This window comes from Apodemus sylvaticus, chromosome 18, assembly GCF_947179515.1.
Source record: "Apodemus sylvaticus chromosome 18, mApoSyl1.1, whole genome shotgun sequence".
In the NCBI taxonomy this organism is placed as follows: domain Eukaryota; kingdom Metazoa; phylum Chordata; class Mammalia; order Rodentia; family Muridae; genus Apodemus; species Apodemus sylvaticus.
The window spans coordinates 23,358,387-23,371,097 of record NC_067489.1 but is presented as its reverse complement, the minus strand read 5'-3'; the positions used below and the strand labels follow the sequence as shown (position 1 = coordinate 23,371,097).

Here is a 12,711-nt window from a genome sequence, read left to right as displayed (position 1 = left end):
CACAGCCTCTGTGCTCTCAGAAAACACTTCCCAGAAGATATCACCTCAGTAATGCTGGTCGATTAATCACTGCCAGTTTCTTAGCTCCAGCTAACTAGCATCAGCTGTCCCAGGAGTCCCTTCTATTTCTCACTCTAAAGCCAGAGCCACAAGGCAGAAGCTGCTGAGTTCCGCCACCTGCCGGGCATGGAATATGGCGCCCTTTATTCTATCACCAGCTTTCTGTTTTCTGACTCCCTCTCTGCCTAAGCTTGGCTTTCTTGGAACTTGCTCTGTAGATTGACCTTTAACTGAGAGATCTGCATGGCTCTGTCTCCTGTAATGTTGGGATTAAAGGCGTGTAGCAGGCAGTGTAGCCCCATGACTGGATTTAAGCTTTTTTTTTTTCACCTAGAACCTACTTTGTCCCAGGCTGGCCTTGAACTCAGAGATCTGTTTGGCTTTGTCTCCTGGGATTAGAGGTGTGTATTACTATGCCTGGATCTAAATTTAGCTGGGTAGGATCTTGCCCCCAAAGTCCCTTAATCTGCTATCTCCTAGAACATAGCATTCAATTCCATCACACTTCCTGGTGCCCCTTTCCTACTTGAACCATCTATTTGACCGGTTTTCCCTTATAACCTTTAATCTTGCTAAACTTGTTTACAGCGCTCTTCATGAAGCTTAACCAGAGAACAAAGTCTCTGCTGGGCCTTTTGGAGAATTCCTTTGTCAATGTAATTAATATGGATCTCTTTATCTTAGACTCAGGTAGACTCTTCAGACAAGGACCAAAAGCAGCCACAGTCTTCACCAGAATACTACAAAAACAGTTTTTACCACATTCTGAAACTCTCCACTGAAACCTCTTGGACTAGGTCAGCACAGTTCAAATCATACTCAGCAACAAACTCTTCCATATTCCTACTAGGATAGTCCATTAAGCTCCACTTATAGCATTCCACTGCTTTCCAAATTCCCCAAATCCACATTTCTCCAAACAAAAGCATTGTCAGGCCTATCACAGCAATACACCAGTCCCTAGTATCAACTTCTGTGGATTTTTGTTTGTTTGTTTGTTTGTTTTGTTTTTTGAGACAGGGTTTCTCTGTGTAGCTCTGGCTTTCCTGGAACTCACTCTGTAGACCAGGCTAGCCTCGAACTCAGAAATCCACCTGCCTCTGCCTCCCAGAGTGCTGGGATTACAGGCGTGTGCCACCACCACCCGGCCACCGCCCAGCCAACTTCTTGTTAGGGTTTTACTGCTGTGAACAGACACCATGACCAAGACAACTCTTATAAGGACAACATTTAATTGGGGCTGGGTTACAGCATTATCATCAAGGCAGGAGCATGGCAGCATCCAGACAGGTGTGGTGCAGGAGGAGCTGAGAGTTATCCATCTTCATCTGAAGGCTGCTAGCAGAATATTGGCTTCCAGGCAGCTAGGATGAGGGTCTTAAAGTCCACACCCACAGTGACACACCTACTCCAACAAGGTCACCTCCTAATAGTGCCACTCTTTGGACTGAGCATATAAACCCTAACAGTGGGAGAGCAAATTGCTAGTGTTGGTCTTTCGTTACATGTTTATATAATGTAGTTTTACTTTTGCTAGTTAGGGCCCTTTTGATATTGGTTCCAAAATAGTATCAATCAAGCTGTCAGCCTTTCTACACTCAAGGCTAATGGAATGCCAGATGGTCACATTATGTCATGAAATGCCTCCAATCTCATAAATTCCACTTTTAGTTGGGCATGTCAAAGCACTGTCAACGGCATATATGTAGTCACAATACCAGTGAGGCAGAGACAAGAAGTTTACAAACAGACTAGCCTCAGTTCTAAGTTGGAGACCAGACCAGACTATGTGAGACCCTGTTTCTAAACAAAACAAAAAACACAAAGACAAAATAAGCCACTATTTTACTGGCTTTGGTTTTCAAAATTCTATCCAAAGGTGGGCTGTTGCAATACCCCAGGAGCAAGGAGTAGTCCTTCTCAAAGGAACCCATCCCTATTATCCGGGTCAGCCTAAATTCTGCTTATTCACTCTGCTCCCACAGGACCCCGACATCTCATAATACTTTCACAACCATCTTCCCTGTCTTAGGCACGTACCTAGGTCTTAGAGACAAATGCGTTCCAGTTCCAGATGGCATCTGTCCAAGTGGAGGACTTGTTAATTCCGCGCAGATGGACCTGCTCATGTGTGCTCAAGGGAAGAGAGCAATGGACTTTAATACCATTTATCATGGGCATCTTTATTCATCACACCAGACCCACCGGGATAAGATGGTCCCTTCCACAGCAGTGTGGGCCAACCACTAAGCAATTGGCACAAAAACAGCACGCTTCTGTTTTTATTTTTCTTGATCAATATCACTGGCATCGAATTTGTCCAAAGAATAGACTCGGGAGTTGGGGTGCAAAGACCTCTTCTCTCCCGTGGCGCTGATTGGGTAAATGTCTTAGGGATCGTGGATATTGTAGGCATCGTAGAAACTCAACCCCTGGGTCAATGGTGTCACATTTGTAGTGTTGTCTTGAATCTGAATTGAATTGCTTTCTGCTTTGTCACACGTGGTGCTGAAAGGGATGGCACAAAAGACGAGATCTGAGGGCAGCAGGTGACACTCGTTGGACGGCCTGGTGATCACAAACCTGTGAGGTAAAGCCAAGGAAGGAGTCTGAGATTTCTGCAGTTTGGAAAGTGTGGCTACAAGCAACACCCCAAATAAAGAGAGCGTTTCGTTCTGAGTTTTCCTTTCTTCATTTGGCACACAATAATAGGGGTCCTGGAGGAGAGGCCAGGGGGCTGACTTTCGTCTCTCTACCACACACCCGCCTTGACATTAGTATCGCAGCTCTCTGGGAGCAGCTGTTCTCATCATTTTAATGAGAGAGGAATGAGACCGTATCTGCGATAGTTCACCTCTGTGGGCTTTTCTGACCCCTGGTTTACCTGCTTTCAGTATACATAGACTCTAAACTTTCAACTAGCACAGTTCTGAACACTGAGGCAAACTCTGGTATAAGGTGGGGAGACCTTTTTCAATGGCAGACCACGTGCCCCACAGGCACAAGGTGCAACCGTAGAACTGCAAACAGACAAAAGCAAGCTCAGTACTTGACTGTAGAAAAGCTCCTTTGTCCAGAGAAACCAGAAAGGATACAGTTTGCTTCCTACAACATGATAGTGTTCCAGTTGTTTTTTATATAGATGTATATCAATCTTAGCCTGATGTGGATGCCACAGAAATTTCACAAAAAATACAAGGAAACCTACAGCCTGGGCCTCTGTGAGATCACTTTTAAGGAAGCAAGACACCACAACGAGATATCAAGTTCAGAGCAAGCGTCAACTGGTGTGAAGTAATAGCCAGGACTCAAGACTAAAATGTAGGCAGGCCAACCTTGCATGACTTTCACCCACTGTTCTTCAAGGCTGTCCAGCCAGTGCCCTCCAGTCCTCCATGGTCCTGATCGGCTCTCATTAATATCTAACTCAGCTACACTCCTCTTTAAAGGAGAGCTGCCACCCCTTCCTTGAGGAGCTCTCAAATATAGGTTCCATGTTCTTCCAAAAACCATATCCTACAATTTTCCAGACATGTGAGGGTCAGGATTGAGAAGAGCAGGAAGAGTAGGCCAGGGGAATGCATTTTACATAGAAGTCACTTGTACTTTCTGGAGCTGAATGCAGGGCACTCCCCCCACCCCCACCCCATCCTTAAGGTGAGTGTTTTGAAGCCAGCTAACCATCTCTATTACACCAGTGTCATCTAGAGACAGACTGCCATGTTTATCCACATCTTCCACACTTGGGAGGGGTGACCACTGTTCATCCCGACAGCGTCCACGTGGTCCACAACTTTGTCACCCAGGCTCACTTCACTGACACACGACTGATTGATACCCAAAGATTCTCTACCTCCAAATAGCTTCGCTGGTGCATCCTGAAGGCTGTCACTTCCTGATGCTGTCCCATGTCAGAAGTCACTCTCCGCCCATACACTCCCACAGTCAGTTCTTTATCTCTCACTTCCTTACTCTGAGTGCGTCCTCTCTAACTTCATCAGGATTTCCGGTTCTGGTGCTTTGACTGTACGGTCTGCCATTGCTTCATGTATCCATGACAACCCTGCTTTCATACCCAGCAATCAATCTGAATCTTTATCTCTTCTCAACTCTGTGTCCCTCCTCCATCTCTCTGCACTGTGTCCTCCTCCATCTCTCTCTGCACTGTGTCCTCCTCCATCTCTCTGCACTATGTCCTCCTCCATCTCTCTCCCCTGTGTCCTCCTCCATCTCTCTGCACTGTGTCCTCCTCCATCTCTCTCTCCCCTGTGTCCCTCCTCCATCTCTCTGCACTGTGTCCTCTTCCATCTCTCTGCACGGTGTCCTCCTCCATCTCTCTCTGCACTGTCCTCCATCTCTCTCTGCACTGTGTCCTCCTCCATCTCTCTGCACTGTGTCCTCCTCCATCTCTCTCTGCACTGTCCTCCATCTCTCTCTGCACTGTGTCCTCCTCCATCTCTCTGCACTGTGTCCTCCTCCATCTCTCTCTGCACTGTCCTCCATCTCTCTGCACTGTCCTCCTCCATCTCTCTGCACTGTGTCCTCCATCTCTCTGCACTGTATCTTCCCATCATCCTTCTCTTAATTCTTCCCTCCCCTCTCCCTTCTTTCTCCTCATTGCTTGAGCCCACGACTTGGAGTCATTTTCTCTGACCTCTCCTGGAATGGACTCTACCAACCCATTCTAGTCTTTCACAGTTTTCTATCTCCCAGTCTGCTCACTGCTCTCACCCTGCGGTGACAATCCTGGTTTAGAACTGCGTGGCTGTGCTACTCTAGACAAATGCTCCTTGCTTTTGTTCCTTTGTCTCCTCTGATCTAGACAGATGTCCTTTCTTTCCCACAACGAGCTCAAGGAGCTCCTTTTAAGAAAACTGGAGTCTGAATGACACACACTGATGATTTAAGAACGCGCAAACCGTACTGAGTAGAGGAAGCATTCTGTTAACATCCTCAGTGAATCCAGCAGAAACCCAGGGCATCTCCTTGATAGACAGCAGCTTCATGAATGGAGGTAAGCATAAAACAAAATAAACAAACAAACCCCTCTAATCGAAAGGCTAAAATTAGTTTTCAGTGGGAAACGTCTTTCCATTCTCCTTTCAAGGTTAGTTTTCTCGGAATTCTGATCACAGGGTTCCTGCTGTTTAGACCACCCCCCACCTCCCCACCCCCGCCTTCCTCAAGGCTATGTCAACACCGTGACCCCCTGCTTCCTGCTATGCAGTGGCTGATCTGGAGCTCTGGGTGTAGTTCTCAGTGAGATGGCCTTGGTTCTCACACTTAAAAGGTGGCTCTCGCCTTTCAAACCATCATACTTCCCTTTTGTGTTCTTGGTTGTGTTCCTCTTCATCCATCATACGGTATAAGCCCACACATAGGATCCCAAAATTATCCAATGAGCCACAGAACAGCTGTCCAAAGGTTTTTCTTGGCTGGGAAGAGAACAGGACAGCAGGTGTTTGCTAAGAACTCACTTGACTTTTGTCTGCCAGCTATTTGCCATAGACATCTATCTATATGACCTGACAACCATTCATCTGCTTGTGGTAGCAATGTAAGGTGGACAGTTATAAAAGTTTGATTGGTTTCAAACCTTTATCCCTTCAGCATCCTGGCTTCTCCAGAGCCTCTGGTGGATACAGTGTTGCACACACACCTGCACATTCTTTTTTTTTTTTTTTTTTTTTTTTTTTTGGCTTTTTGGATTTGGTTTTTTTCAAGACAGGGTTTCTCTGTATAGCCCTGGCTGTCCTGGAACTCACTCTGTAGATCAGGCTGGCCTCAAACTCAGAAATCCGCCTGCCTCTGCGTCCCAGAGTGCTGGGATTACAGGCGTGCGCCACCACCGCCCGGCTGCTCCTGCACATTCTTTTACTGTTGATATTTTGGCCACCACTAAGAATTATTATTAAGGGCTGGAGAGATGGCTCAGCGGTTAAGAGCACTGACTGTTCTTCTGAAGGTCCTGAGTTCAAATCCCAGCAACCACATGGTGGCTCACAACCATCTGTAATGAGATCTGACTCCCTCTTCTGGAGTGTCTGAAGACAGCTACAGCGTACTTATTTATAATAACAAATAAATCTTTGGGCCAGAGCGAGCAGGGACTGAGTGAACAAGGTTAACCGGAGCCAGCAGGGCCGACCGGAGCAGAGGTCCTGAGTTCAATTCCCAGCAACCACATAATGGCTCACAACCATCTGTACAGCTACAGTGTACTCATATACATAAAATAAATAAATAAGTATTTTTTTTTAAAAAAGAATTATTAGTCAGGCAGTGGTGGCGCATGCCTTTAATCCCAGCACTTGGGAGGCAGAAGCAGGTGGATTTTCTGAGTTCGAGGACAGCCTGGTCTACAGAGTGAGTTCCAGGACAGTAAGGGCTACACAGAGAAACCCTGTCTTGAAAAAACAAACAAAACAAAAAACAAAAAAACAAAAAACAAAAACAACAAAAAAATAAGTATTAATAAGCAGCAGGTTCAAAAATTGAGTTTTAGGGGTAAACTTCAGGGAATCCCAAGCACCTGGGCTCTAAAGCTAAAGCCAGCAAGGTCACAATTCAAAGGCAGTGGCAGATAGGATAGATATATCCAAAAAGATAAACAGCAGCTCAGTTCTGTGATTCCTCGGGGAAAGATCAAGATAGATCTCTTGAGGACAGAGATACAGAGCAGCAGGCTGTTGTCCAGCTACCACAGGAGGTTCGTGTAGCAGCTTGTAGTCGGCATTTGCATCTGGAAGTCCCGGACACAGAACACACAGGGGCCTGCTCTCTTTGGCAATGTGTGTTGAGCCACGTGCGTCACAGAGGTCTAAGGAGCACACTTCTTTGAATAGGGCTCTGCTGATACCCGGTGGACCTACAAAAGGTGTCTCCTTGTCTAGCTGTGTTGTGATGGTAACACTGGACAGCTGGATTCAGGGTCAATCAAAACTAAAGCAAAAAGCTACACTACTACTACACTCTCCTCTCGTTTCTGAATGAAGAGATAACCCATTGGAAATTCTCCAGCATGTTATCGTGTTATAGTCAACATTTACAAGTTCCCTGGGCTAAGAAAGCATCAGCATATTCTGCTGAACCCGTGGCATTCTTAGACCCTGCCAGAGTTCTGCCCGATTCCAGGTAGCCTGGCCAGAATTCTTTAGCATTTTAGGTATTGAGGCAGTAGTGAGAACCTAGACCACACTCCTTAGTTGGACACCTGCTGTGACACAGTTGAAACTGTGTCCTGTGATGTCCTCAGGTAAGCCTCATAGATCACTTAACTCATGCTATCCCTGGACAGATTAAACACAAAAGACTAAAATAGATACAGAGAAGATATAGGACTTCTAGATCCTAGAAGGTTGAGGTCAAGGGGACTACATGTGATAACAGTCTTACTGCATTGTCTCATGAAAAGGTGATAGGGCGAGAGATGTCCAGGGTGGGAGAGAAGGGAATAGGCCGAGGCCACCTTCTACTGAAGACCCAATCCTGCTAGTGACACCTAGCCCACTATGGTCTGTCACCTAATCATCTTTTAATGGCCTCACGCCTGAACACGGCTGCCTGAGTTTCCAATCTGCGACCTATAGGGGACACAGACAGTGTTGGGCCTCTCGGATGAGGCTTGCATCAGCTGGAGGGTGGAGAAAGCAACTGCTTCCTCTACCTCTTGAGATCGTCCCAGAGAATAAACATAACCGATGAAAACACAGTGTGCAGGTGCTGTGAAAGTTACAGTACCGTATTTACTAATTATTATTTCTGGGTTCACAGTCATTTTTGAACCCAAGCAACCTGTTTTCAGAAACTCAGAGCAAGCATTAAGGATGTAAGAAAATACATTATACTAAGAGTAGACTCACTTTAATGTCTGATAGAATGGTTTCGTCTAAAGATAGGAGTCCCAGCTTACACCGCGTCCTCCCAGACAAGAACGTCGCAAAGGCGTCGGTTGCCTCACGCGGCTTCTCTTTAACCAAATAGTGTTCCATCTGAGAGCTTATGCCTCCGGTCACAAGCATCTGAAGTAATTCCAGGACATGGTAGTTGTAGAAGGACTGGAAAGCGGAGGCAAACCATGCATGAAATTACAAGGGCCAACGCAGGAACCGCACAGGCGCTGGGACATGGAGATTCAGTGAGCATCCCCCTGTGAAAGGGTCCTGATGGTGCAGAGCTCTGCTTTTCATTGTCACTATCAAAATCGACTGCAAGTTGGCAGTTTGGGTGTGGAGGTGGGTGAGTCAGAGCAGGGAGAGCAAAACAGCGGGGCGGGTCTCGTTCCTATGGAGTAGACACTGAAAAAAGAGTAATGAAACTGACATCCCAGAGTCCTCTCCTCTCGTGTGTGACCAGCCACAGTACCCTACGGATCAGCAAAGGACATGTGTGAAATGTATATATAAATAATGAGACAGATCTGACATTTTTTGTCAATTATTCTTGAGGTCTTTTGGATGTGAATCTACTGATATTCCCCTGAATAACGACCTATTGAAAGTTACACAGTGGTGTTACTCATGAACACATGGGGTTCCCATAGTTCTTTTCAGCACCATGACAGTTATAGCTGTAAGGTAAGTGGAGTTGTCGAATCTTTGGTGTCTTAGTCACTGCTGTGTTGCCACGACCATATCAATGCATATCAAAGAGAGCAGTTAGTTGTGGGCTGGTTTACAGTGTCTGAGTTTGGTCATTGGCAGGGAGCATGGTAGACACAGTGCTGGAGGAGCTGAGGGTTCTACATCCTGACCCATAGGCCGATAGAGAGATGTAGGGCCCATTTCCTTTAGCAAGGCTACACCTACTAATCTCCTTTCAAACGGTGCCAACTCCTCCATGACTAAACACTCAAACCTATGAGCCTATGGGGGCTACTTTTATTCAAAGCAGACATTTTTCATCCACCAATCCAAAAGAGAAACTGGGGACAGGTTCTTACACTAAAACTAGCTTGAATCTAAACAGTATGAAGGTCTGATGTGTCTCCACAAAGTGCCGTCTCCAGAATCTCTGCCACGGTCTTCTTACATAGTAGGTTTTCCCAAGCTGGCTGAATATGGATGTTCTAAGAGTTTTATTTATGGCTTATTTTTTAGGTTGACAGAACATAAGAATGGGTTTCATAATGGCATCTGTGTGTGTATGTGTCTTTTTTTTTTTTTTAAGATTTATTTATTTTATGTATATGCATGCACTGTAGCTGTGTTCAGACACACCAGAAGAGGGCATCAGATCTCATTACAGATGGTTGTAAGCCACCATGTGGTTGCTGGGAATTGAACTCAGGACCTTCAGAAGAGCAGTCAGTGCTCTTAACCACTGAGCCATCTTTCCAGCCCTGGTTTTTTGTTTTTGTTTTTTTTTTTTTAGATTTATTTATTTATGTAAGTACATTGTAGCTGTCTTCAGACACACCAGAAGAGGGCATCAGATCTTATTACAGATGGTTGTGAATTACCATGTGGTTGCTGGGATTTGAACTCAGGACCTTCAGAATAGCTGTATGTGTCTTTATATATATTTATATATTTGCTCCCCTGTCCTCCCGGCCCCACCTCTCCTGCCATGCAGCTCCAAGATCCGGCTGGCTCCCTCTATCCCCCAGTTAGTCCTTAATTTCCTATTTCATAGTCTATTACGCTGTACATCCCCAAAGCCCTTAAATATCACTCTCCCCTCTCATGATCATTTCACAATCTACACACACACACACACACACACACACACATGAGAAACTTTAGATTCTGCATATGGTATTTGTCTTTCTGCATTTGCCTTATTCCACTTAACATATATGGGTGCACACACCGTCCTGCAAAAGCCATTACTTCATTTTTCATTATGACGGAAAAAACAATTCCATTGTGCTTATGTGCCTCGCTGTATTCATTGGTGCGTTGATGAGTATTTGGCTGGTTGTGTTTCTCAACTGCTGTGACTAGTACAGCTAGAAAAATAGATGCGTATCTCTGTAGTATGTTGGCTTGGAACCCTTTGGATATGAGGTTTTTGGTTTCGTTTTTTGGATTTTTTTTTCCAGACAGGGTTTCTCTGTGTAGCCCTGGCTGTCCTGGAACTCACTCTGTAGACCAGTCTTGCCTCAAACTCAGAAATCTGCCTGCCTCTGCCTTCCAGAGTGCTGGGATTACAGGCATGTGCCACCACCACCCAGCTGTGGATATGAGTTCTTTAAGTTGTATAGTCTTTTGAGTCTGAAAATTGGTGTGTGATGTTTTTATTTGCATGTGTGCATCTCTGTGTGTGTGTGTGTGTGTGTGTGTGTGTGTGTGTGTGTGTGTACGTTTTGTTGTTTTGTTTTGGAGACAGGGTTTCTCTGTGTAGTCCTGGCTGTCCTGGAACTCACTCTGTAGACCAGGCTGGTCTCAACTCAGAAATCCGCCTGCCTCTGCCTCCCAAGTGCTGGGATTAAAGGCGTGCGCCACCACTGCCCAGCTATGTGTGTATGTTTCAAGACACGGTTTCTTTGTGTAGCCCTGGCCATCCTGGAACTCACTCTGTAGACCTGACTGGCCTTGAACTCACAGAGATCCACCTGCCTCTGCCACCTGATGCAAGTTTTTTTTAAATAATAAAGCTCATTCAAAGTTTTTCCCCTGTGTGTATGTATAAAATGTACACACGCACACACACACACACACACCACACAGATGTGGTCCATGCTCCTGTGTAAATGTGGAGGTTCAAAAGGCGGAACAGGGTAAACTCCTATCACTCTTGGCTTCTCAAGCCTTGGGAGGGAGGCGTGGTCTCTCACTGCCCCAGAAGCTTGTATGGCTTTGGCTAGGCCACCAGCCAGCAAATTCTCCTGTCTCCCTCACCATCAAGAGTGCGGGGATCGACGTGCACACGCATGTATAAGTAGGTAATTATGAGAAAGTATGCAGGCTGGGCCCACTGGTTTGAATGTGAATGTCTAAATGCTCATGTGTGAAGCTGTGTATGAACTTATGTGAGTTTTTGCATATTTGCTTTTGTAAAACTTTTTCCTTCTGCGACTGTTATTCTCTTCTCCTGGTTCAATAGAAGTTTACTGCTCCGAAGAAAAGAGTGAGAGAAAATTTTCCTTTGCTCCCGCTTAAGATCTTTCCACTTTCTTTTTTTCAGACGTTCCCACTAAGATAGAACAAAGGCCACATTACTTAGTCCCTCCCCCCCCCCCCCCCCCCCCCCCCGTTAGGCTACAGATGTCAGTCACCTAAGCCAGTGGCTTTTAAGAAGTTATCACCAGCATTTCAGTGTAGTTAGAGGGCTAGGACATGCAGAGACTCTCGGTCTTTAAAGCTATGCCACAGCCCTACTCTGTGCCCCATCTCTACCCCATCCAGGCCTGGAGGCTCCTGGCACCTACCCAAGGCCAAGCCTTTCCCTTGAAAGGCCTGGGTCCCGTTATGGTGAGTTCTACATGAATAACTGGGCTCTGTGTGCTCTATAGAGCTCTGACACGGAGGAGCCTGGTCTGCCTGCGCGAATGTGAAGATCCAAGTTTGGTCCCTGTGATGGTTTGAATATGCTTGGCCCATGGGAAGTGCCATTATTAGGAGGTGTGGCCTTGTTAGAATAGGCGTGGCCTTGTTGGAAGAAGTGCATCATTGTGATTGTGGGCTTTGAGGACTCCTCGTGCTTGAGCTCTGTCTCCTGTAGAAGACACCCTTCCTAGCTGCCTTCAAGTCAAGAAGTAGAGCTCCCAGCTCCTCCTGCACCAGGCCTGCCTGGATGCCGCCATGCTTCCCACCTTGATGATAACCGACTGAACCTCTGGACCGTTAGCCAGCCCCAATTAAACATCATCCCTTTAAAAGTTGTCCTGGCCATGGCGTCTCTTCACAGCAATGGAAACCCTGAGACAGGACCTCTCCCCCAGCATCTGGGATTCCTGCACCAGGACTGTCATCTTGAAAATGTGAAAATCTAAAATAATGTCTATAGAGTTACCTTTTAGGGGGAAATATTTCTAAAAGGGGTTAGAACCGTGAGCTGCGGCCTCCCCAGGAGGGGCTTGCTCCTGGGGCGACCCTGGCTTGTCTGTACCTACCGTGGCCAGGAGAGAATCCAGGAAGGTACCGGAAAAGACAGCGCCCGTGGAGAAAGAGGTGCTGAGGTGCAGGCTGGTTCCTTTAAGTGCCTCATCCATTCCACCCATCTGCTCAATAAAGTGGATGTTGGAGGGATTCTCTGCAAGACAGGATTGAAAGGTAAGGCCAATGCACGTGGCAAAGCTCAATCAGTAAACTGCTTGTCATACAAACAAGGAAGAGCTGTTTGAGCCAAGAGTTTACAGTTAAAAGGCCACGGGGCTGAACAGTTAAGACCACGGGTTGCTCTTCCAGAGGACCTGGTTTCATTTCCCAGCATCCACGTGGTGGGTTACCAATGTCTGGAACTCCAGTCCCAGGAAGTCCCACACTTCTTTTGGCCTCTGTGAGCCTCAGGTGTGTACCTGATATACAGGCATGCAGGTAAAACACTCATACACATAAATTAAACTAGTACTAATAAAAATTATAAACAATGAGAAGCCGGGCATGGTAGTTTATCTTTATAGACCCGGTGCTGGCAAAAAGAGGCAGGTGGTCCCTGGGGCTCTCTGTCCAGCCACATTAGCTCATTTGGTGGGTTACAGGCCAATGA

General features: G+C 46.3%; 1 protein-coding gene across 1 annotated transcript in view; it reads right to left on the bottom strand.

The window, feature by feature from the left end:
* Positions 1-2,285: 2,285 nt before the first annotated feature.
* The window catches only part of Kcnu1 (potassium calcium-activated channel subfamily U member 1), an 82,363-nt gene continuing 71,937 nt past the window's right edge, over positions 2,286-12,711 (bottom strand). The window contains 4 exon segments of the mRNA XM_052162483.1: positions 2,286-2,643; positions 5,371-5,495; positions 7,923-8,117; positions 12,116-12,255. Coding sequence (XP_052018443.1) covers positions 2,343-2,643; positions 5,371-5,495; positions 7,923-8,117; positions 12,116-12,255 — 761 coding nt within the window. The 3' untranslated portion in view covers positions 2,286-2,342.